This window comes from Xenopus tropicalis, chromosome 9 (genome assembly GCF_000004195.4).
Source record: "Xenopus tropicalis strain Nigerian chromosome 9, UCB_Xtro_10.0, whole genome shotgun sequence".
In the NCBI taxonomy this organism is placed as follows: domain Eukaryota; kingdom Metazoa; phylum Chordata; class Amphibia; order Anura; family Pipidae; genus Xenopus; species Xenopus tropicalis.
Genome location: NC_030685.2, coordinates 2,964,972 through 2,990,128, shown reverse-complemented (window position 1 = coordinate 2,990,128; position 25,157 = coordinate 2,964,972). Strand labels below are relative to the sequence as shown.

Genomic DNA, 25,157 nt, shown 5'->3' with positions numbered 1-25,157 from the left:
TGGAGAAGCAGGGGCGTGTTTATGGTAAGCCAATCCCATTGAAGCAGCGCAAATAAAAGCCCGCGCATTGCTTCTTATAGTCTATAACAATTCTATACTTCGCTGAGAAGAGTCGAATTTGAGATGGCCCGTACCAAGCAGACCGCCCGTAAATCCACCGGAGGGAAAGCTCCCCGCAAGCAGTTGGCTACCAAGGCAGCCAGGAAAAGCGCCCCAGCCACCGGCGGCGTCAAGAAGCCTCACAGATACCGGCCCGGCACAGTCGCTCTCCGGGAGATCCGCCGCTACCAGAAATCCACCGAGCTGCTCATCCGCAAGCTGCCTTTCCAGCGCCTGGTCCGGGAGATCGCTCAGGACTTCAAGACCGACCTGCGCTTCCAGAGCTCAGCCGTCATGGCTCTGCAGGAGGCCAGCGAGGCTTATCTGGTCGGTCTCTTTGAGGACACCAACCTGTGCGCCATCCACGCCAAGAGGGTCACCATCATGCCCAAGGACATCCAGCTGGCCCGCAGGATCCGAGGCGAGAGGGCTTAGATCCAACCCGCAGAACCTTCCTCCCCAACAGCACAAAGGCTCTTTTTAGAGCCACCAAATCCCCAATCAAATGGGCTGAATCTCTTATTTTATCCAACAATTCCCTGAAACCCTCTCCTTTCCCAGTAACAGCGGCCGTACAAGGGTTACTCAATGGGAGTGGGGGGGAAGGCGCGATCCTACTGAATAGCAATCAGAATGCAGAGCCCCGAGTTTGTTTCTGTCCTTATCTGATAAATGTATGTAAGGAAAATATGTGCGTGACATAAAGGGGAACAGAACAAAAAGCCTTGAAGATGACGCCTAGAGCTTTTAGCAATTCAAAACAATCATAATCATAAATTACGCGACTAACACGCCACTGGTGGACTCCGCCCATACTCCTTGAGTTCTCTCTCAGGTCCTCTCCAGCTGCATATAAAGCGGTGGAACCGGTCTAGGGTCACGTTATATTCGAGAAAGCTTCAGTGAGAATGTCCGGACGCGGTAAAGGCGGGAAGGGTTTGGGGAAAGGAGGCGCCAAGCGGCACAGGAAGGTGCTGCGGGATAACATCCAGGGCATCACCAAGCCCGCCATCCGCCGCCTGGCACGGAGAGGGGGAGTCAAGCGCATCTCTGGCCTCATCTATGAGGAGACTCGGGGGGTCCTCAAGGTTTTCCTGGAGAATGTCATCCGGGACGCCGTCACCTACACCGAGCACGCCAAGAGGAAGACCGTTACCGCCATGGATGTGGTGTACGCTCTCAAGCGCCAGGGCCGCACTCTCTACGGCTTCGGGGGCTGAATCTGACTGCTGATTCGCTCATAAACACAAAGGCTCTTTTCAGAGCCCCCACTCGGTCAGTCTCAGAACTGTTACTGCTTGATCTAATTTGTAGCCGTTATATGTAGTTATGGGTTTGTATGTAGTGATTCTCTAGTTCTACTTCCCCTGCACTCAGACCCCCACGGGCAATTCACTGACTCCCTTTGCACCAGAGCAGAGTTAGGAAACGGCTCCATCTCCCCCCCCCCGCTCTATTTCTCAGGGGAATGATGGAAGTTCCAGTTAATTTAATTTTCCCAGTTTACTGATTACGGAAGAAACGTCACTTTAATCAGCTGAAGATATCAGTATTGCGTTTAAACCCCCGAGCAAATACTCCCAATAATTGGTTCGCTAAAAACCCACCCAGTGTTCTCTGGCCAATCAGTTATGAATACAGAAATCCCGCAAAAATGCTTCCGCGCTATTGGCTATTTTCAAATTGGAACATGAAATGGTCGTTGCGATGAAACCGTTGAATATTTCCCTTTTGCTGACACAATAGCGGACGTTTCTATATTCTGTAAAGCTGCCCCTCTGAGTAACTGGGATTATAGACCCTTCAGTGCCAGACAACATTAATAGATCCGCACTGCCAGATACTGCAATGGGACGTAACCGCGACTGAATAAAGGAATTTTAGTTATCGGTATTAGAGATTCCGTGTCCCTTTATCATCCCACTCACACCGCTGCTTGATCGATATTTATAGGGCCAATACAACACAATCCTCATGAAATCTTATAACCAATCAAACTAACGAGATTTTGATCTGCGTCATAAGATTTTTTTTTACTGTAAAGTTATCGTGTATAAAGTATGTGCCATGCAGCCCTCTTTAGCCGGTGTGGGGGCTCTGAAAAGAGCCTTTGTGTTTCCTGATGGGGGCGCTGTGACCGGGCAGCTCACTTGCTCTTGGCCGCCTTGGAGCTCTCGGTTTTCTTGGGCAGCAGCACGGACTGGATGTTGGGCAGGACCCCGCCCTGAGCGATAGTGACTCCTCCGAGCAGTTTGTTCAGCTCCTCATCATTGCGCACAGCGAGCTGCAGGTGCCTGGGGATGATACGGGTCTTCTTGTTATCCCGGGCAGCGTTCCCAGCCAACTCCAGGATCTCAGCGGTCAGGTATTCGAGCACTGCGGCCAGATAGACCGGAGCTCCGGCTCCCACCCGCTCAGCATAATTGCCCTTTCTCAAGAGCCTGTGAACTCGGCCAACTGGGAACTGCAGCCCAGCCCGGGATGAGCGGGTCTTGGCCTTAGCCCGAGTCTTCCCGCCTTGTTTGCCTCTTCCGGACATCTCAGCTTTTGTGTTCAAATAGACGAAACAGTACCGAAACCTTCCTATTTCCCACACTTTATAGACAGTAAGTGGCCCGCCTCTCTTCTCTCACTGGCTGATTCTCAATTTAACCAATCACATAGCTGGTTCAGAAAACACCAATAGGTGACTAAGAAACCGACACGCCATATCTTTTTTTTTTTTTTTTTTTCAAGCTGGATTATACTGCAGCCAATTAAAAGAAGCTTTAGCAAACGCCAATCATTTGCTGCTAGAGTCTGAAGGAGGACGGATTTCATACCATGTGACAAAGCTGACCAGTTAGAATCTGTAATATCAGGCTGCCTCATTTGCATGGGAGGGCTATAAAAGCAGCAGCCCGGGAGGCGGAGGGAACAGTTTTCTCGTTTATCGGAAAGCGTAAGGATAGTTGATCATGCCTGATCCAGCCAAGTCCGCTCCAGCCGCGAAGAAAGGCTCCAAGAAAGCGGTGACCAAGACCCAGAAGAAAGATGGGAAGAAGCGCAGGAAGACAAGGAAGGAGAGTTACGCCATTTACGTGTACAAGGTGCTGAAGCAGGTGCACCCCGATACCGGCATCTCCTCCAAGGCCATGAGCATCATGAACTCCTTTGTTAACGATGTGTTTGAGCGCATCGCAGGGGAAGCCTCCCGCCTGGCTCATTACAACAAGCGCTCCACCATCACTTCCCGGGAGATCCAGACCGCGGTCCGCCTGCTGCTGCCTGGGGAGCTGGCCAAGCACGCCGTGTCCGAGGGCACCAAGGCTGTCACCAAGTACACCAGCGCCAAGTAACTACTGCCCCATCTCCTGCCCTACTCCCAGCAACACAAAGGCTCTTCTCAGAGCCACCCACCCCCTCCCTATAAGGTCTGTAACTGGTTATTGGCTATAGGGGCTCTATAATATAAATCAGTGCTGTCCAACTGGCGGCCCGCGACCCCCCTCTGTGTGGCCCCCCACCTGTCTGGCTGCTTTGATGGCTTACCTTTGAGTAAGCTTTAAAGGAGACATATTGGATAAATGGGAAACCCCTAACCCTGTAGGCAATTATGAATAATATCCGGTGCTGGTTTCCCTTTGGGCTAAACATTAACCCTATCTGTAACAATGGCCCCTTTATTGGAGCTCCCTATAGATCCTCTCACTTCTCTGTCCGAGTTTGAAATGGAGAGTGGGCGTGTCCAAACGGTCCCTGCCAGAAGCACAGTAGGAGGGGGAGAGCCAATCACAGCCCTGCAGTCACACAAGCACAGACAGGCTTCAGTTCCCTATCAGGTCAGCCTAGCTGCTGATTGGTTCCTATCCTACAGTGCAGGGTACTGAGGGCCGCCGGCTCCCCAGCTCATCCAGAGAATTCAGCCAGCAGGAAGTGGCACAGATGGGCGGGGCTAGTGGGGTTTTTGTGGAATTTCTCAATAAATCAGTCAGAAAGACAACTTTTTAAGCCCAATCCTTCTATATCTAGAGGAGTATAATTCCCTGGTACATTCATCATTTTTATAGGATATGTCTCCTTTAAATGGTATCAGTACTGAGATTAACTGGCCCCCTGCATGGTTCTCACCTCAGATTCAGGCTGTAATCCCTCTGTATTGTTTAAAAATGTAATCCCCTGTGTTTTTCACACATTTTAATACCTGCATTGTTCACCCCTTGCAGTGTTCAAACCTCAGGCTCAGATGGTAATGACTCCAATTGTTCACTTCTTCACACCTCAGACATAGGTACTGTAGGCAGAGTATGGCACACACAGGCAGCATAGGTCAGGGAGGGTATGGCACACACAGGCAGCATAGGTCAGGGAGGGTATGGCACACACAGGAAGGGTAGGGCAGGCAGAGTATGGCACACACAGACAGCATAGGACAGGCAGAGTGCTGCCTGTGTGTGCCATACTCTGCTTGCCCTATGCTGCTTGTGGGAGGTGAACCTGGCAGGGGTTTGTTGTGGGAGTTTGTTAGCAGTTGGAAATAGCCATTAAATGTTCCCTAAGGTGTGTAATTATGTACTGGGGGTTGCTCTGCTATCCACAGGGGAGGAGGAGGCATATGGAATTTAAGGGTATATCTTAATATGACATAATTCTTTCACATATGAATGATGGTTGATATCCCCACAGTAAGGACCAAGCATTTGGGATTTTGCTGTGCTACCACCATTGTGATAAAATAGGTGTGGTTTGAAGTGGGTGTGGTTTCAAAAAGGGGAGTGGTCAAAACTGGCTTCCATTAGCGGCCCTCCACCATGTATGCTAGAGAAATTCCGGCCCTCGGCACCGTAGAAGTTGGACAGCACTGATATAAATGAACGTAAATATTATGAGGAAACGGTCGATAACATTGGCACCGGGTAGAAAATGGGGTATAATTTCTGGCAGGGGCTGGAGCTGCTCTAACGCGCGGAGAGCGGTTGGGCTGTGGGTACAATATACAGGGACGTTTCGGTGCTTCCCATAGGTTTTTCCCCAGTCCCAGGGATTTGCTGATATGTAGCAATCTGAGAGCTGATTGGCTGACACACGGGTTACATCGATGTTATTCTGTTTCAGACAAACAGCGCTATAGAACCGCAATAGGGATTATTTCTTCGAGTTTCCGAGTGATTTTCCCCTTATCTCTGTATTATGAACCAGACAGGAAAGTGTTAAACCCCACCGTTCGGTATAGGGGGGGACTAGACCAATAGACACGGTGCCACAGTATAGATTATATACGGGCCGATCATATAGTAATAATAATGTAACTAATACACTCCCAATATTTTGTAGGAGGTCGGAGCTAATTATTTTGGCGGGCGATTTGAAATTATTAACGGTTTAATTTAAGCTTCAGCCATTGGTTTTTAGAATCCAAAGGAACAATTGAATTGTCCAATCAAGAGCCTAATTACCCAGATGTTCTAAACTCCGCCCCCACCCAAGTTCCCGCTCAGGTCCGGTGTCTGTGTATATAAGCGGGTGGCTGCGCTACAGAAATCATTCTCTGACAGAGTTAGTAGGAAGGTAAAGTCATGTCCGGACGCGGTAAAGGCGGGAAGGGTTTGGGGAAAGGAGGCGCCAAGCGGCACAGGAAGGTGCTGCGGGATAACATCCAGGGCATCACCAAGCCCGCCATCCGCCGCCTGGCACGGAGAGGGGGAGTCAAGCGCATCTCTGGCCTCATCTATGAGGAGACTCGGGGGGTCCTCAAGGTTTTCCTGGAGAATGTCATCCGGGATGCCGTCACCTACACCGAGCACGCCAAGAGGAAGACCGTTACCGCCATGGATGTGGTGTACGCTCTCAAGCGCCAGGGCCGCACTCTCTACGGCTTCGGGGGCTGAATCTGACTGCTGATTCGCTCATAAACCCAAAGGCTCTTTTCAGAGCCCCCACTCGGTCAGTCTGAGAGCCCCCACTCGGTCAGTCTGAGAGCCCCCACTCGGTCAGTCTGAGAGCCCCCACTCGGTCAGTCTGAGAGCCCCCACTCGGTCAGTCTGAGAGCCCCCACTCGGTCAGTCTGAGAGCCGTTACTGTTGGTTCTGTTTTATTCTATTTAGAGTATAAAAAATCTACCGTATATACTTGAGTATAAGCCGACCCGAATATAAGCCGAGGTACCTAATTTTACCTAAGAAAACTGGAAAAACCTATTGACTCGAGTATAAGCCTAGGGTGTCACCAGTAGGGCTGGTGTGAGTGAGCCAGAACACAAAGCACAAGAAGTACAGCAGGATAATCTCATAAGAAATGAGTTTATTTGGGAAAACATAAAACATTCCTTTACCAGTCTCTATGAGTCGTGATAATTTAATTTCCACTTTAAGAGGGCATGAATAAACATGATGGTGACTGTATATTTATTTCAGCTTTGTCATTTATCTAATTTTCTTTTCTATTTTTGTTTATTTTTCGGTTTGTGTGAAATGTTTTGAGGAAATGTTCAACCATAGCTGTGAAAAATAATAGACCATCTGTCATTTGTACGTGGAAGATATAACTGAAGCACTGCTTTGCTTTAGAAAAATATAGGCCTTATCAGAAAGAACACTTACTCTCCACTGTTAATTAGAAGTCAATACAGTAATGTTATGTGTATAGTTACAGCCCATCCCTCTAATACCATCTTGCCTTACTCTAAAGCCCCACACTGCACGGACAAAAACTTCCCAGAACCGCCATCCTGCTGTGAGCTCTTCTACTGTGCTGGGCGCGCTTCTGCTCTGCTGGGCGCCGCAGTCACGCCAGTGACGTCACGCGCCCCCTTCAGTTACTCATGGCCTTACCTTACAAGGTGTAAGATAAGGCCATGAGTAACTGAAGGGGGCGCGTAACTGAAGGGGGCGCGTGACGTCACTGGCGTGACTGCGGCGCCCAGCAGAGCAGAAGCGCGCCCAGCACAGTAGAAGAGCTCACAGCAGGATGGCGGTTCTGGGAAGCTGGCATGGGCAGAGAGCGGGACTGAGGGAACTTTAATCGCAGGTGCCGGTAAGTAATACTGCGACTTTTGCAGGAGTTTTTGTCCGTTCAGTGTGGGGCTTTAGAGTTGGTTGAGGGTAGGCTGTCATATTGGCGGGGGCAGCGGGAATCACCAGCAGGGGGTCAGGAGGGTCCGTGACTCGAGTATAAGCCGAGGGTTAATTTTTTAGCACATTTTGCGTGCTGAAAAACTCGGCTTATACTCGAGTATATACGGTACTCCAGAATCGGAGAATAATCGCTCACTGACAGGGAGAAATGATCATATTTACATTCAATTCCCGTTGTTCCCGTTACCCTGAGTGTCTCTCCCCAGCACCGGGGCACTCGGCCCATTTTACCTGTAAGGATAAAGGAATTCCCCCAAAACATTTGTTGGCCGTTGTAAATGTTAATCGCTGTATAATTTAGCAATTGTTGGTTTGGCTCCCGACCCACTAAACAAATTGTGCCCCAACTCTCAGCAACACAAAGGCCAAGAGAGGCCCCCCACATCCCCACATGATCTGTATCCGGCCCCTCTATACACGGACTCTGTGCCCCTGTTTCCCATTAAAACAGACACATCTATTAATTACATTTGTACCTACACAAATAGGAGATCCCTCCTACTGTGCTTCTGGCAGGGACCGTTAGGACACGCCCACCCCTCATGTAAAACCCAGACAGGGACCTGAGAGGATCTATAGGGAGCTCCAATAAAGGGGCCATTGTTACAGATAGGGTTAATGTTTAGCCCAAAGGGTCTCCATTTGTAGTGTTTGTGGGAGCACTGGGGAGGGGGAGCCCCCAGGAACATTATGTGCAGAGATCCCAATAAACAAGAACATTTCTCAGCACAACTGCCGGACCTCAGTGCCGCCTGGTACAGTTCTGTGTTGTTACTAATTTAGATGTGAATGATTTCAAGTTGTAGTCACTTGGCCTTAAATTTCTTGTAACCTCCTTTGTAAATAGCTCTTTTATTTATGTCCCTTATGGCCCCGCCCCTCCTGCCCAAGGCCAATGGCCTCTCATGAAATGCAATGACTCTCAAGCCTCCTCTGTATCCGCTGGGAGAATGTGGGGCTGCATTTGGTATGTTCCACTGTGAGCCCAGACACACAATGGGTTAATAGATATCTCACCTTTCCATTATGGGGTAACTATGAAGGTGTAACCCGGGACAATGGGTTTCCTGCCATAAAACTACATAACAGTCCCTGCAGCTACAGTGCAGCCCCCACCAAAGAGATGTAAATGGGCGGAGACTCTGGCGCAGGGGGCGGGAGAATTAATCATATTTCTCAATACAAAAAGTCTAAGCTGCTCCAACAAAGAGACACCTGGAGCTTTGGACTCAATAGGATTTGATCTACAGGGAAACCTTATCTGATCCAACTCCCCTTCTGACTGCAGAGATGAATCGCCCTAAACACAACAAACTCTGACCTGATTGGCTGGGACTGTCCTGGGAATAGAGTAGTGTGGGTTCTGCTCAGATGAATGGTTCCCCTCACGTATATAAAGAGCTGTGTCTGTAGTTTGTTGTTTGTTGGACACTTTTCTCTCCCCAGGGTTGGACTGGGACACCGGGAAAGTACCCAGTGGGCCCCCCCACCCCAGACCTGACCCTGTTGCCCCTCCCCCGGCCGCCGGTGTCCTTCCCTGACGTGTTTCACTGGCCCCCCAGTCCGACCCTGCCTCTCCCTCTATAAATATTCCACTTATATAAAGATCCGGCTGTCACAAGTCACCCGGAAATAGAGTCGAGTCAGCAGGGAACTAAACTCGACTGTTGGGGGGAGCCAGACGTGGCTCTGAGAGACCAAAACAGCTGTAACTGCAACAAAACAACAACTGTGGCTACAAACAAACTGACACCCAAAGGAATGTTCAGAGGAAAGGGCGGGGGTGGGGGAATCACTCTGATACCAAACAGCAAAATAAAGGCCCTGAATAGAAACCTGTTCCCACCCTAATGCCCCCCTCCCCCCCACCTTCTCATAGCTACATCCCAGCGTTCTGCCGGCAAAGAAAAGGGAAAATGTGCTCTTTACCTTTATTGATCCTTTTATTTCATCTCTAAGGAGCTCAGTTTGTTCCTCCTGATTGTCCTCCTTTTATTATTGTTTTGCAGAAAAAGGATTTGGGTATTTTTATTGGTAATAGTTGAAGGAGGTATAAAATTTTGGGAGTAATTATCATTTTGATCACTTGAATTCGGCCAAACCAGGATAGTTTGTTGTTATTTTCCCATTTCTTTAGTGATTTTTCAATTTCCGTTAGGAGAGGTATGAAGTTGTGATTGTATAGAGAGGGGTGGTCCTTTACTATGTTTGCCCCTAGATGTTTGATTGAGGATTTGGCCCATTGAAAGGGGAAATTACCTTCAATTTGCTTCTGTTGTTTGTTAGGTAAATTTATGTTCAATGCTTCGGATTTGCTAGCATTGATTTTAAAATTAGAGACTTCTCAAAATTTTTTCAGTAGATTCATTAGGTTAGGGAGGGTAATGTGTGGTCTGGTGATGAATAGTACCGTATATACTCGAGTATAAGCCGAGTTTTTCAGCACTGAAAATGTGCTAAAAAAGTAACCCTCGGCTTATACTCGAGTATATGTGTCTGCATACCTGCCATTGCGCGCACTCGGGATGACTCTGGCTCACTGCGCGCATCTCCCCGTGGATGGCCGTGCATATCAGGGCACGCGCACTCACTCAATTGTGTCCGGGGCTCATTCAGCACGCCACAGTAAGCGCGTGTAAGGGTCTGCGGCAGGGACGCACTCACTCACTTGTGTCCGGCATCGAGAGGAGGTGCGCGTGGCCGTGCATACCGGCGTGCAAATGTGCCCTCACTCACTTGTGTCAGATGCTCGTTTAGCGCGCAAGAGTAATCATCTGCAAGAGTCTGCGGCAGGCATGCACTTATGTCCGGCATCAAGGGGATGTGCGCGAGTTCAGAGTCAAAGTCTGTCAGAGTCAGCGGCAGAGGCAGGTATGCTCACAAGTGGAGTGAGGGAGGGAGGTCTCAGGGGGGAGGTGTGTCCAGGCATGGGGGGGTAGAGGCGCAAGGGCAAGTATGCACACAAGTGGAGTGAGGGAGGTATGAACCTAGAAACCAGCCTGCAGCTAGTGCTCGATCATGTATTCCCTTCTTCTGACTTCTCATTAAAGGAGACATATCCTATAAAAATGATGAATGTACCAGGGAATTATACTCCTCTAGATATAGAAGGAATGTGCTTAAAGTTGTGTTTCTGACTGATTTATTGAGAAATTCCCCCCAAACCCCCACTAGCCCCGCCCATCTGTGCCACTTCCTGCTGGCTGAATTCTCTGGATGAGCTGGGGAGCCGGCGGCCCTCCGTACCCTGCACTGTAGGATAGGAACCAATCAGCAGCTAGGCTGACCTGATAGGGAACTGAAGCCTGTCTGTGCTTGTGTGAGTGCAGGGCTGTGATTGGCTCTCCCCCTCCTACTGTGCTTCTGGCAGGGACCGTTAGGACACGCCCACCCCTCATGTGAAACCCAGACAGGGACCTGAGAGGATCTATAGGGAGCCCCAATAAAGGGGCCATTGTTACAGATAGGGTTAATGTTTAGCCCAAAGGGAAACCAGCACCGGATATTATTCATAATTGCCTACAAAATTAGGGTTTTCCCATTTATCCAATATGTCTCCTTTAAGATGTTCCAAGTAAAATATGGCCAGGGATCATCTGACATTACTGGGATACACTGACTGCAGAGAAACACTATCCCTTATGTAGGTTCCATAGTATGTGGTCATGGGCAAACCACCACATCCCTACAGCTAATATTTACTATATTTTTGGTATATCTTATATAGGTGTTGCCCAGTTCCTGAAATGAAGGATGCATATTTTATTTCAGTGGGATGTAGGTAGTTTTTTTTGGTAAAACATAGCACCCCCATACAACCCATTGCAGGAAGTAAGAAGGAAACAAGCTGAATAACTGACAATTTTATGGATAGGATAATAAATGAATTATTTTGCCCTTGTAACTACTATTGTAGTACTGTGGTGGGACTTGTACACTGGAGTCCAAGTACTTGATAATTAGTATGGCAGCTTCCTTAGCCTTCCCAAACTTGCTTTTGTCTGCTGCTGTAGCATTTTTCTTTCCCTAAAGTTATCTATTTATTTATCTGTTATTTGTTTGATTATTGAAACTTAGCAGTAGCGGTTGCATTTCCCACCCTAGGCTTATACTCAAGTCAATAAGTTTTTCCAGTTTTCTTAGGTAAAATTAGGTACCTCGGCTTATATTCGGATCGGCTTATACTCGAGTATATACGGTAATAGGTCATCTGCAAATGCTATTGCTTTATGATCTTGTTGGTCAACCTGTAATCCAGTTATGTTTCTTTCTAATCTAATATGTGACAGTAATGTTTCCATGACTAAAATAAATAAAATAGGAGAAAGGGGGCAACCTTGTCTGGTTCCATTGCAGATATGTATTATTGGGGAAAGAGTACCATTTATTCTAATTCTAGCTGTAGGGTTGGTATATAATGCTAGAATTTTCCCTGTTGTTTGTTCGCCTAGGCCGAAACCTAGTAGAGTGTGTTTAAGGAAATGCCATGAAACCCTATCGAAGGCCTTTTCGGCATCTGTGGTTAGGAGCATACTAGGTATTTTTTTCTTTTGTGCATGATAGATTAGGGAGAGTATTCTTGAGGTGTTATCTCTTCCTTCTCTTAGGGGGACAAAACCTGATTGGTCGGAATGAATTAAATCTGGGATATATTTCTTAATCCTATTGGCTAAAAGTTTTGCATAAATTTTGAGGTCAATATTGATTAAAGGAGACATATCCTATAAAAATTATGAATGTACCAGGGAATTATACTCCTCTAGATATAGAAGGATTGTGCTTTAAAAACTTGTGTTTCTGACTGATTTATTGAGAAATTCCACAAAAACCCCACTAGCCCCGCCCATCTGTGCCACTTCCTGCTGGCTGAATTCTCTGGATGAGCTGGGGGGCCGGCGGCCCTCCGTACCCTGCACTGTAGGATAGGAACCAATCAGCAGCTAGGCTGACCTGATAGGGAACTGAAGCCTGTCTGTGCTTGTGTGAGTGCAGGGCAGTGATTGGCTCTCCCCCTCCTACTGTGCTTCTGGCAGGGACCGTTAGGACACGCCCACCCCTCATGTGAAACCCAGACAGGGACCTGAGAGGATCTATAGGGAGCCCCAATAAAGGGGCCATTGTTACAGATAGGGTTAAAGGAGACATATTGGATAAATGGGAAACCCCTAACCCTGTAGGCAATTATGAATAATATCCGGTGCTGGTTTCCCTTTGGGCTAAACATTAACCCTATCTGTAACAATGGCCCCTTTATTGGAGCTCCTTATAGATCCTCTCACTTCTCTGTCCGAGTTTGAAATGAAGAGTGGGCGTGTCCTAACGGTCCCTGCCAGAAGCACAGTAGGAGGTGGAGAGCCAATCACAGCCCTGCACTCACACAAGCACAGACAGGCTTCAGTTCCCTATCAGGTCAGCCTAGCTGCTGATTGGTTCCTATCCTACAGTGCAGGGTACAGAGGGCCGCCGGCCCCCCAGCTCATCCAGAGAATTCAGCCAGCAGGAAGTGGCACAGATGGGCGGGGCTAGTGGGGTTTTTGTGGAATTTCTCCACACAACTTCAGAAACACAACTTTAAGCACAATCCTTCTATATCTAGAGGAGTATAATTCCCTGGTACATTCATAATTTTTATAGGATATGTCTCCTTTAATGTTTAGCCCAAAGGGAAACCAGCACCGGATATTATTCATAATTGCCTACAAAATTAGGGTTTTCCCATTTATCCAATATGTCTCCTTTAAAGAGATTGGCCTATAACTGGCACATAGTAATGGGTCTTTATTGGGTTTTGCTATAATAGATTTGTGTGCTTCAGTTGCTTGACTTGGCAATGTCTGTTCAGAGTTGATTGAGTTGAAGTATTTTGTAAGATAGTTAGTTCTTTTTGGAACTGTTTATAATAAGCAGCTCTGAACCCGTCGGGACCAGGGCTTTTATTATTAGGCAGATCTGTTATAATGGTGGCAAATGGTTCTTCTAAAGACTGCATTTGTAGTCTTGAGAGTTGTGGTAGGTTTGCTGAGGATATGAATTGTTTAACTTTGTCGGTGTCTAAGATGGAATTGGGTTTTGGTTTAACTCTGTATAGGTTCTGGTAGAATTCTTGAAAGGAGGCAGCTATTTGTTTTGTGCTATGTTGTGGTTTCTGATTTTTATCTTTTATGGCTGCGATATGAGCTTTGTCTTGTCTGCTTTTCAATAGGTTATACTCCTCTAGATATAGAAGGATTGTGCTTAAAAAAGTTGTGTTTCTGAATGATTAATTGAGAAATTCCACAAAACCCCCACTAGCCCCGCCCATCTGTTCCACTTCCTGCTGGCTGAATTCTCTGGATGAGCTGGGGAGCCGGCGGCCCTCCGTACCCTGCACTGTAGGATAGGAACCAATCAGCAGCTAGGCTGACCTGATAGGGAACTGAAGCCTCTCTGTGCTTGTGTGAGTGCAGGGCTGTGATTGGCTCTCCCCCTCCTACTGTGCTTCTGGCAGGGACCATTAGGACACGCCCACTCTTCATTTCATAATTCCCTGGTACATTCATCATTTTTATAGGATATGTCTTAAGTGATGTAACCAATTTTGTGACATCCAAATGTAGTCTATTCTAGCATAACTATTATGGACATTTGAAAAGTGTGAGTAATCTCTTTCTTTAGGATTCAAACATCTCCAAGTATTAACCAAGTTTAGGTTATGAAAGATAGATTTTACCTTTTTTAAGGTTTTAAATGAAATATTGTATTTATTGGAGGAGGAATCTATAAGTGGGTTTAAAGGAAGGTTCAGATCTCCTCCTATTAGTAGCAGGCCTTCCGTGAGTGTTTCAAGCTATTTCTGCCAGTAAGTTTAGCTGGCCTTGGTTAGGTAGATAAATATTTGCTAATGTGACCTTAACATTAGCTAATTTACCTTTTACAAATAGATACCTTCCATTGTTGTCTTTCCCGGTGTCAATGTGTACAAAGGGGACATCTTTATGAATCAGTATCATGACTCTTAAAGGAGACATATTGGATAAATGGGAAAACCCTAGTTTTGTAGGCAATTATGAATAATATCCGGTGCTGGTTTCCCTTTGGGCTAAACATTAACCCTATCTGTAACAATGGCCCCTTTATTGGAGCTCCCATCATTTGGCTGTCTGTGTTTCAAATGAGGGGTGGGCGTGTCCTAACAGTCCCTGCCAGAAGCACAGTAGGAGGGGGAGAGCCAATCACAGCCCTGCAGTCACACAAGCACAGACAGGCTTCAGTTCCCTATCAGGTCAGCCTAGCTGCTGATTGGTTCCTATCCTACAGTGCAGGGTACGGAGGGCCGCCGGCTCCCCAGCTCATCCAGAGAATTCAGCCAGCAGGAAGTGGAACAGATGGGTGGGGCTAGTGGGGTTTTGTGCAAATTTCTCAATAAATCAGTCCAATACACAACTTTTTTAGCACAATCCTTCTATATCTAGGGGAGTATAATTCCCTGGTACATTGTTAATTTTTATAGGATATGTCTCCTTTAAAGATTTCTTTTCAGGATTGTTATTGGTATACATTTGTGTATAATTTTTGGGAGTAAAATAGGGTTGTCTCCCTGTTTTAAAATGTGTTTCCTGCAGAAAAACGATTTTTGTGCCCAGCCTATTACATTCACGTAGGACCTGTGCTCTTTTAACCGGTTCATTAATCCCATTGACATTGTAGGAGATAAGGGAACAAGTTGCATTAGGTGACATATGTCTATGAAGATTTTCATTCATCCAGGTCATGGTATATCTAGTATAAATAAAAAGTTCGGCTTAAACCAATCTTTTACCATATATATATATCATAGTATAGTAAAAACCCTGGTATTTTTGGAAGTGAGAGAGCACATAGTGAGGGATAGGTTGAACTTGTAAACTTGGGGATATAACTTATATTCATTGTTTTTTGTTTAGCTTAAGCAATTTCTTTGAAATCGCTCTTTGGGGTGTGGGGGGTTTGATGCTTACCCCACATAGTAAGAGCTATATGGTTTACTATGATTTTGGGGGGGCTTAGTGGTGATCGTACTGGCTGAGTGGTTATAGCAGGTGTGGATAGCGGTAGTAGACACTATATATAGCATGACCAATTAATTTACAAATAATTAAATCATAACATTTCAACATTTAAGCATTTAAACGTTTAAACATGGGTTTGCGTGGGTGATATACCGTTACCTATTTGGTTATAAACCAATAGGGATCAGCTTAGACTCTCTTTCAGGTCATTCTTTTGTTCTCTTTGGTGTTGCTTTTAAGTTATAGTCTTTTAAAAGTCTATGTTTCGTTGTCCTCGGGGCACGTCTCTGGGGAGGTACATCTCTCCATTCGTTGTCAGTATCGAGATCTTGCTATGCAGGCTCTTCATCTTCTTCTATCCATCCTGCATCATGGATGCAGCATAATATGTCGCGTGGGGCTTCCGGAGGGGCATTTCTGGGTTTAATGACCCTGTGTTCCCGGTCGATTTTTATTTCAGCTTGGGTGTCCCTTCCCAGAACGCCATTAAATATTTGCAATAAGGCTGTATGGATTTCCTCCTCGATAACGGTTTCCGGGACCCCTCTAACCCGTATGTTATTTCTCCTGCTCCTATTTTCAATGTCGTCTATATGACGATTGGCTTCTTCTAATTGACATTTTTGATTGTGAATTATTCCCCATAGTCTTTTTTGATTGCGTATAACAGTACCTTGTTTTTGTTCCAATGCGAAGGTTCTGTCCGCCATGTTTGAAAGATCTGTTTTTATCTCTTGCAGCTCAGCTTTCAGACTATCGGTCGACTCGCGCAGGAGAGATTTGATGTCCTCTTTCGTTGGTAGAGCTCTTAGGTAAGTCTGGAGAGAGGTATATCACTATCGCTTTCAGGGTCGGAGGAGTCCTGGGCCTGTTGATCATAGGTGGATTCATCAGTTTCAGTCGCGGGCGCCATCTTGTGTACCTCACGATCAGCTTTAGATTACTTAAATATCGGCGCTATGCCTTTTTCTGATGATAAAAGTTTTTCCGCTGTTTGCTTCTCACGTTCAGGTTTGTTTTTGAGTTTTCCCCATGCTTTCTAGGATCGGGTCAGCTTTAGTGTCTATAAGTTTGTGGAGCTCGTCTACTCTGCTGCCATTCAGCTACATGGTCAGTCACGCCCCTAAAGCTGCTATTTGTTTTAGGAAGATGTGAGGGTGCCGGGGAACAGAGGGGATAGATACAGCGCAAATGATGCAGGTGGGGAAATGTGCTCAACTTTTATACATGGTAGGAACTGGGTCGGACTGGGCTGCCTGACCCGATCCCCACAGGGCGCTCCACCGACCCTCCGGCCTCCCTCGGACGCTCTGCTGGTAAGTTTAATTTACGCGCTCTCGGGGTTGGACGGGTGGGGGGCCCTGTGGGGAGGTGTGTGAAGCCCCTGAGGCAGAAACCCCAGTGGACCCTGCACCCCCAAGGTTTACATGTACTTTAAAGGAGAAATATTGGATAAATGGGAAAACCCCTAACCCTGTAGGCAATTATGAATAATATCCGGTGCTGGTTTCCCTTTGGGCTAAACATTAACCCTATCTGTAACAATGGCCCCTATCACTTCTCTGCCCGAGTTTGAAATGGAGAGTGGGCGTGTCCTAATGGTCCCTGCCAGAAGCACAGTAGGAGGGGGAGAGCCAATCACAGCCCTGCACTCATACAAGCACAGACAGGCTTCAGTTCCCTATCAGGTCAGCCTAGCTGCTGATTGGTTCCTATCCTACAGTGCAGGGTACGGAGGGCCGCCGGCTCCCCAGCTCATCCAGAGAATTCAGCCAGCAGGAAGTGGCACAGATGGGCGGGGCTAGTGGGGTTTGGGGGAATTTCTCAATAAATCAGTCAGAAACACAACTTTAAGCACAATCCTTCTATATCTAGAGGAGTATAATTCCCTGGTACATTCATCATTTTTATAGGATATGTCTCCTTTAACACTACATTATGTACCTCTAGAAATAGAAGAATTGTGCTTTTAAAATGTACCTTTTGTGCTGCTTTACTGACCCCCTTACCCCGTCCTATCAGTGCCCCCCAGCCCCCCCATTCCCCCCTGACTGGTCTCACAGGCAAAAGCCCCAGTATCTTCCCAGTAGTATGGCGGCAGCAGCATGGGGACCTCACAGAGAACTGCAATGCGTCTGTCCCTGTGTTTGATTGGTGTGTTTTTAGGGGCCCCAACCCTTTTTAGCAGTGACTGGTTATTGGGTAGCCCCTTTGTGGAATGGGAGCCTAAAGGTGTCTGTGTTTGGCATCACACCGGGTTTGAGGCCACTGGGAGCAACATGTTCCCCCCGAGCCCTTGGTTAGGGACCCCACTGGTGTATTTTGCACAATTCTTCCTTCTACTTCAGCAAGATGCCCAGACCGTACTGATGACAGGCAGCCTCACAGCATGATGGCGCCACACAGGGCCGACCCTCGAGGTTCAGAGCACCCGGCCGCCATCATCAAATCTTATTCTCCATCATCTTTTCCTTCTGCCCAGTGTCGGACCGGCCCAGCAGGAAACCAGGAAAACTCCCGGTGGGCCCAGGTGTCAGTGCTTCTATCTATTCAGCCTGTTTCATGGTCATCCCCTATGTCTGTATGGGAACAAGGAAGCTTGATAGATGGAAGAATAGAGAATAGTATGTAGAGGAAAGAGACTTGGATAATAAAGAGTTTGAGGGAGGAGAGGAGGAATTATAATAATGAGAGTGGGGCCCCTGGCATCTCAGTCCCACACTGCGTCTGTCTCTTTTCCTGCCCGTCTGCTCATTATGATCCCTGAAGGCACAAGTGTAAAAAGACAGAGAAGCTTTGCCTACGATTTACTCACCATCAGCCCCAATATGCATTTTGCCACCGCAGCTTCTTCATCTTTCACCAGGAAAGGGGGGGGGGGCGGGGTGTAAGGTGGCTTCTTTATTTACACCTAATGTAACTCAGATACCAGATCTACTGCAGCCAAGAGGCGCCATCTTGATACTCACCTGGGTGCCAATCAGATGCCATATTAGTGCTCCTAGAAAGCCAATAACCTAGAACATTACAATAACTAAGGGCCCCCATCAAAAATACCAACCCCACCAGCCTAATTGCACTATATCTTGTTTTAAATACTGTATATACTCGAGTATAAGCCGAGTTTTCCAGCACTCAAAATGTGCTAAAAAAGGAATCCTCGGCTTATACTCGAGGCAACTAATTTTGTTAAATAAAAATTATCATACCATGTAGCAGGCAGGTACACACGCATGTCGCACCTTCACCCCAACGTCCCACATAGCGCTGCCCGGCCCAGGCAGTGCAGGACTACTCATGACAGTGGCGGGTTTAGGTATCAGGAAGTGGTTATAAATAAATAATGAAACAAATATTCCCTAGTGCACTAACTATTCTAACGAGTGATCGGTAGAAAAGAAACAGGAGATGATGTTTTACAACTCGTCACAGTGGTGGATCCGGCGCCCGAGCCTCGGCCAAGCATGCATACACGGCGCTTCTCATTCGTGCGACTGGGGGAGGTAGCGCACGGCGCTAGGGCGCCGGATCCGCCGCTGTGACGAGTTGTAAAACATCATCTCCTGTTCTGTTTTCTACCGATCACTCGTTTTTGCTTGAAACCGGTTAGTGGCAGGTTTTTAATTTGGCGCCTCTCGTTCGTGTGTTGGGGAGGGGTGCACACTGCGCACTCGGGCGCCGGATACACTGCTGTGACGAGTAGTACTGCAGTGCCCAGGCAGGGTCCGGCCGGTGCTACGTGTGACGTGCGGCGGTGCGACAGTGGTGCATGCATGAAATGTGTTTACCTGTCTGCTACATGGTATGATTATTTTTATTTAATAAAATTAAAAACCAGGATTATTTAATTATTCAGTTAACTCAGTTTGTTATACTGTGGCTATACTGTTATACTGTGGGTTATACTGTGGCTATACTGTGGGCTATACTGTGGGCTATACTGTGGGTTATACTGTGGGTTATACTGTGGCTATACTGTGGGTTATACTGTGGGTTATACTGTGGGTTATACTGTGGCTATACTGTGGGCTATACTGTGGGTTATACTGTGGGTTATACTGTGGCTATACTGTGGGTTATACTGTGGGCTATACTGTGGGTTATACTGTGGGCTATACTGTGGGTTATACTGTGGGTTATACTGTGGGCTATACTGTGGGTTATACTGTGGGTTATACTGTGGCTATACTGTGGGTTATACTGTGGGCTATACTGTGGGTTATACTGTGGGTTATACTGTGGGCTATACTGTGGGTTATACTGTGGGTTATACTGTGGCTATACTGTGGGCTATACTGTGGGCTATACTGTGGGTTATACTGTGGGTTATACTGTGGGCTATACTGTGGGTTATACTGTGGGCTATACTGTGGGTTATACTGTGGGTTATACTGTGGGTTATACTGTGGGTTATACTGTGGGTTATACTGTGGCTATACTGTGGGTTATACTGTGGGCTATACTGTGGGTTATACTGTGGGGTTATACTGTGGGTTATACTGTGGCTATACTGTGGGTATACTGTGGGTTATACTGTGGGTTATACTGTGGGTTATACTGTGGCTATACTGTGGGTTATACTGTGGGCTATACTGTGGGTTATACTGTGGGTTATACTGTGGGTTATACTGTGGGTTATACTGTGGGTTATACTGTGGGTTATACTGTGGCTATACTGTGGGTTATACTGTGGGCTATACTGTGGGCTATACTGTGGGTTATACTGTGGGTTATACTGTGGGCTATACTGTGGGTTATACTGTGGGCTATACTGTGGGCTATACTGTGGGTTATACTGTGGGCTATACTGTGGGTTATACTGTGGCTATACTGTGGGTTATACTGTGGGTTATACTGTGGGTTATACTGTGGGTTATACTGTTGCTATACTGTGGGTTATACTGTGGGTTATACTGTGGGCTATACTGTGGGTTATACTGTGGGCTATACTGTGGCTATACGTGGGCTATACTGTGGGCTATACTGTGGGCTATACTGTGGGCTATACTGTGGGTTATACTGTGGGTTATACTTTGGCTATACGTGGGCTATACTGTGGGCTATACTGTGGGCTATACTGTGGGCTATACTGTGGGCTATACTGTGGGCTATACTGTGGGCTATACTGTGGGCTATACTGTGGGTTATACTTTGGCTATACTGTGGGCTATACTGTGGGCTATACTGTGGGCTATACTGTGGGTTATACTTTGGCTATACTGTGGGCTATACTGTGGGCTATACTGTGGGCTATACTGTGGGCTATACTGTGGGCTATACTGTGGGCTATACTGTGGGCTATACTGTGGGCTATACTGTGGGTTATACTGTGGGCTATACTGTGGGTTATACTGTGGGCTATACTGTGGGCTATACTGTGGGCTATATACCGGGTGCCTGTGTGTAGTTGTGTATGTGTGTGGTGCCGGGTGCCTGTGTGCAAAAATGTTGCAATTAAATTGAGATATTAACCTGTACAACCTTGCATGTGGTTATCTTATGTTGGATGCGCCTCATTTTCCAGCCCATACCTTGTGTTTATTAATATGGTAGTCATGTAAGCACTTGTGAGTGTCCTTTTATTAAATAATTTGATTACTTAAACTTAGCAGTAGTGGCTGCATTTCCCACCCTAGGCTTATACTCAAGTCAATAAGTTTTTCCAGTTTTCTTAGGTAAAATTAGGCACCTCGGCTTATATTCGGATCGGCTTATACCCGAGTATATACGGAAAGTGTAGGAGAAGGTCGGTGCCTATGGTGTCATGAGGATATTCCCTTCAATAAACAAAAATACTGTCTTATCTGTCAGGCATCCAAGGCACCCCCACCCCATGTGCAAGGCCCCCCCACCCCATGTGCAAGTCACCACCATTACCAAAGCGCAAATATGACTATTATTATTAGTGATGAGCGAAACTGTCCCATTTTGCTTTGCTGAAAAATTCACCAAACGGCGAAAAATCTATGAAATGCGTTTGTCGAACACAGGAGTTTTTGGCGCGACTGTGCCCAATTAGATGTGTGATGATTTTTTTCCAGGCAAATTTTCGAGAAACAATACTCCAATGGCGAAATGTGGAAATTTGCTGCGAATCCATGCCTGGCAAAAAAATTCACTCTTCACTAATTATAATAGTAAACAGGAGTCAACATGCAAAGCAGAGCTGATATAGAGCAGCCCAGTTACTGATAAAAGACAAAATGGCCAGAGAGAGAACGAAGGCCCCTCTGAACCCCAGAACATAATACAGATTTCCCTTCTCCCTGTGCCCATGTTGGGGGATCAGCAAGTGATCAGTCTCTAGAATGGAACCAATAACCCAACCCAATCCGGTCAGTGGGACCGACCCCTCCCTGAGTGCTGCAGCCAAACTCCCCCAGCAATGGCTCCCTGTACTGTGCTACTTGCCTGGGACTCCGACCCCCCCACACTCCCTTTATAGCCTCCCCCTCTCTCACTCACCTGCCCATATTATACCCGGGGCCCCCTTATTTCTCTGGGGGAACAGCGGGAGGGGAAGGATTTCTATTCATCCCCAACAATTCCCACAAATGGGAAGGAGAGAAATGAAGCGGAGCCTTTCCGGGGAGCGGGACTGAGTTCCCAGGAGCTGCTCTGGGCAATATATGCAGCCAATAGAATGGGAATTAGTGGCACAGACCCGGGCACTTACTGGGGCAGCTGATCCCATACAGACTGGGGCACATTTATACTCAGAGCCGAGAGAAAATACGAATGTTTTTGTCTATAGAAACACAGAGACTTTCGCACTACAGCTTAGAATGGAAGAGAGTTTGTAGGCGGGGAAATGAAAATCACCCAATAGGAAGGAAAGCTTAACCAGAGAATGAACCAATCGGGGAAAAGGAGGGGTGTATATAAAGAGGACTGGAACCCACATCGCAATTATTGCTCTCTGTGGGTTTGACTGATATCGGTTAGAATGACAGAAACTGCAGCTGAAACCGCTCCCGCCCCTCCCCCGGCAGAACCCGCCGCTGCCAAGAAGAAGCAGCCCAAGAAGGGAGGCGCTAAAGCCAAGAAACCCGCCGGGCCCAGCGCGGCCGAACTGATCGTGAAAGCCGTGTCCGCCTCTAAGGAGCGCAGCGGGGTGTCCCTGGCCGCTCTCAAGAAGGCTCTGGCTGCCGGAGGCTACGATGTGGAGAGGAACAACAGCCGCCTCAAGCTGGCTCTCAAGGCCTTGGTCACTAAGGGGACTCTCACCCAAGTCAAGGGGAGCGGAGCCTCCGGATCCTTCAAGCTGAACAAGAAGCCGCTGGAGAGTAAGGAGAAGGCGGCCAAGAAGAAGCCAGCGGCGCCCAAAGCCAAGAAACCAGCGGCGGCAAAGAAGGCGCCCAAGTCCCCTAAAAAGCCCAAGAAGGTCTCGGCAGCAGCAAAGAGCCCCAAGAAGGTGAAGAAACCGGCAAAGGCCGCCAAAAGCCCCAAGAAGCCCAAAGCGGCCAAACCCAAGAAGGTGGCCAAGAGCCCGGCTAAAAAGGCCGCCAAGCCCAAAGCTGCCAAGAGCCCGGCTAAAAAGGCCGCCAAGCCCAAAGCTGCCAAGAGCCCGGCTAAGAAGCCCACCAAGCCTAAAGCTACAAAGAGCCCCGCAAAGGCCAAGGCAGCCAAACCCAAAGCGGCTAAAGCAAAGAAGGCGGCGCCTAAGAAGTAATGTGGCCCCGGGGCCCCTGCGCATCGCACCAAAGGCTCTTTTCAGAGCCCCCACCTCCTCCATCTAAAGAGCCGGTACCTGTGTTTCCTCCAGATACATTGGGAATGTTCTGATCTTATAACGTATTGAGTATAGGGGAAGCCAAACCATATATAATCCCTACACGTACAGATATAAAGCCCGGTCTGTGCGGTCCCTGTAACTTCCCCTCCGCGGGAATAAATGTGCCCATAAAATATGTGAGACCCCAACCCCCCACTAGGTGGCGCCCAATCCGGTCTGTGAATCGTTTGTAATAGACTTTCTGCCCCGACACAAGTGATAAATGTTTCCTAATTAGTTTCTGGGGCCATTGTGCCCGGCTCAGTGCAATCAATTCGGATTCTGTAACTCAGAACTATGATACAGATACGGTACCGAAATAACAGCAATGAAATCAGGCGGAAGCGCCTCCCGGTAACCTGAGATGTTGGGGCTCAGCGGGCGGTGCTTCGCAGTCTGGATTCTAACAAAGAGTAATACGGACATTAGAGGAGAAATGGAATTGGCCAATAGAATTGATTTTTTTTAGGCGGGATAAATGAAGGCGACGTGGATTAGCTGGAGAAGCAGGGGCGTGTTTATGGTAAGCCAATCCCATTGAAGCAGCGCAAATAAAAGCCCGCGCATTGCTTCTTATAGTCTATAACAGTGCTGTCCAACTGGCGGCCCGCGGGCCGCATGCGGCCCTTGACCCCCCTCTGTGTGGCCCCCCACCTGCCTGGCTGCTTTGATGGCTTACTTTTGTGTAAGCTTTAAATGGTATCAGTACTGAGATTAACTGGCCCCCCTGCATGGTTCTCACCTCAGATTCAGGCTGTAATCAGGCTGTATTGTTTAAATATGTAATCCCCTGTGTTGTTCACACCTTTTAATCTCTGCATTGTTCACCCCCTGCAGTGTTCACACCTCAGGCTCAGGCTGTAATCACCCCCATTGTTCCCCTGTTCACACCTCAGGAGCAGTAGAAACCCACAAATAATCCCTGCATACTACAAAAAGAACATATACTGAGGTGGTACTGCAATTAAAAAGTTTTTTAATATATAGTTATTGTGCAGACTGTAGGAGCAGTGCCAGCATTGTGTCACTGTAGGCTGCCTGTGTGTGCCATACACACAGGCATCATAGGGCAAGCAGAGTATGGCACACAGAGGCAGGGTAGGGAAGGCAGAGTATGGCACACACAGGCAGAGTATGGCACACACAGGCAGGGTAGGGCAGGCAGAGTATGGCACACACAGGCAGGGTAGGGAAGGCAGAGTATGGCACACACAGGCAGAGTATGGCACAAACCAGCCAAGAATGGCACACACAGTGAAAGTATGGCACACAGGCAGGGTAGGGAAGGCAGAGTATGGCACACACAGGCAGGGTAGGGAAGGCAGAGTATGGCACACACAGGCAGGGTAGGGCAGGCAGAGTATGGCAGGTTTTTGCTGTACTACAACAATTAATATGGGTATGGTCATGTGATAACATGGGTGTGGTTTCAAGTGGGTGCGGTTTCAAAAAGGGGAGTGGTCAAAACTGGCTTCCATTATCGGCCCTCCACCACGTAGGTCGGAAAAATTCCGGCCCTCGGTACAACAGAAGTTGGACAGCACTGGTCTATAACAATTCTATACTTCGCTGAGAAGAGATGGCCCGTACCAAGCAGACCGCCCGTAAATCCACCGGAGGGAAAGCTCCCCGCAAGCAGTTGGCTACCAAGGCAGCCAGGAAAAGCGCCCCAGCCACCGGCGGCGTCAAGAAGCCTCACAGATACCGGCCCGGCACAGTCGCTCTCCGGGAGATCCGCCGCTACCAGAAATCCACCGAGCTGCTCATCCGCAAGCTGCCTTTCCAGCGCCTGGTCCGGGAGATCGCTCAGGACTTCAAGACCGACCTGCGCTTCCAGAGCTCAGCCGTCATGGCTCTGCAGGAGGCCAGCGAGGCTTATCTGGTCGGTCTCTTTGAGGACACCAACCTGTGCGCCATCCACGCCAAGAGGGTCACCATCATGCCCAAGGACATCCAGCTGGCCCGCAGGATCCGAGGCGAGAGGGCTTAGATCCAACCCGCAGAACCTTCCTCCCCAACAGCACAAAGGCTCTTTTCAGAGCCACCAAATCCCCAATCAAATGAGCTGAACGTCATTTTATTTTTGTGTAAATCCTCCTGTGTATGGGAACTGTGAGGGGGGGGGGATATGTACTGAATATATTC

At 47.7% G+C, this 25,157-nt stretch overlaps 4 protein-coding genes across 5 annotated transcripts; 3 read left to right on the top strand and 1 right to left on the bottom strand.

The window, feature by feature from the left end:
* The first annotated feature begins 102 nt into the window (after positions 1-102).
* Positions 103-25,061, top strand: LOC100486653 (histone H3.v1). Its single transcript, XM_031893309.1, is given in 6 exon segments — positions 103-572; positions 15,979-16,050; positions 16,282-16,348; positions 16,473-16,554; positions 22,231-22,739; positions 24,586-25,061. Coding segments are annotated over 6 exon segments (1,596 nt in total). The 5' UTR covers positions 103-123; the 3' UTR covers positions 25,003-25,061.
* Positions 2,189-2,664, bottom strand: LOC100493706 (histone H2A type 1). Its single transcript, XM_002945503.5, has one exon. It carries the CDS (start codon positions 2,636-2,638, stop codon positions 2,246-2,248), a length of 393 nt encoding a protein of 130 aa, XP_002945549.1. The 5' UTR covers positions 2,639-2,664; the 3' UTR covers positions 2,189-2,245.
* Positions 2,995-3,452, top strand: LOC116407586 (histone H2B 1.1-like). Its single transcript, XM_031893107.1, has one exon. It carries the CDS (start codon positions 3,057-3,059, stop codon positions 3,435-3,437), a length of 381 nt encoding a protein of 126 aa, XP_031748967.1. The 5' UTR covers positions 2,995-3,056; the 3' UTR covers positions 3,438-3,452.
* LOC116407570 (histone H1B-like) lies at positions 22,155-22,961 on the top strand. 2 transcript variants are annotated; one of them, XM_031893073.1, is made up of 2 exons: positions 22,155-22,739; positions 22,779-22,961. In XM_031893073.1, the coding sequence occupies exons 1-2, from the start codon at positions 22,185-22,187 to the stop codon at positions 22,908-22,910; spliced, it is 687 nt and encodes a 228-aa protein (XP_031748933.1). In that variant the 5' UTR covers positions 22,155-22,184; the 3' UTR covers positions 22,911-22,961. The 2 variants fall into 2 exon arrangements, with proteins under 2 accessions (XP_031748933.1, XP_031748932.1); XM_031893072.1 differs by having other exon boundaries at positions 22,155-22,961.
* Positions 25,062-25,157: the final 96 nt, after the last annotated feature.

Excerpts from the sequence above, each read along its gene's own strand:
- LOC100493706 (XM_002945503.5), bottom strand. The coding sequence starts at position 2,638 with ATGTCCGGAAGAGGCAAACAAGGCGGGAAGACTCGGGCTAAGGCCAAG.
- LOC116407586 (XM_031893107.1), top strand. The coding sequence starts at position 3,057 with ATGCCTGATCCAGCCAAGTCCGCTCCAGCCGCGAAGAAAGGCTCCAAG.
- LOC116407570 (XM_031893072.1), top strand. The coding sequence starts at position 22,185 with ATGACAGAAACTGCAGCTGAAACCGCTCCCGCCCCTCCCCCGGCAGAA.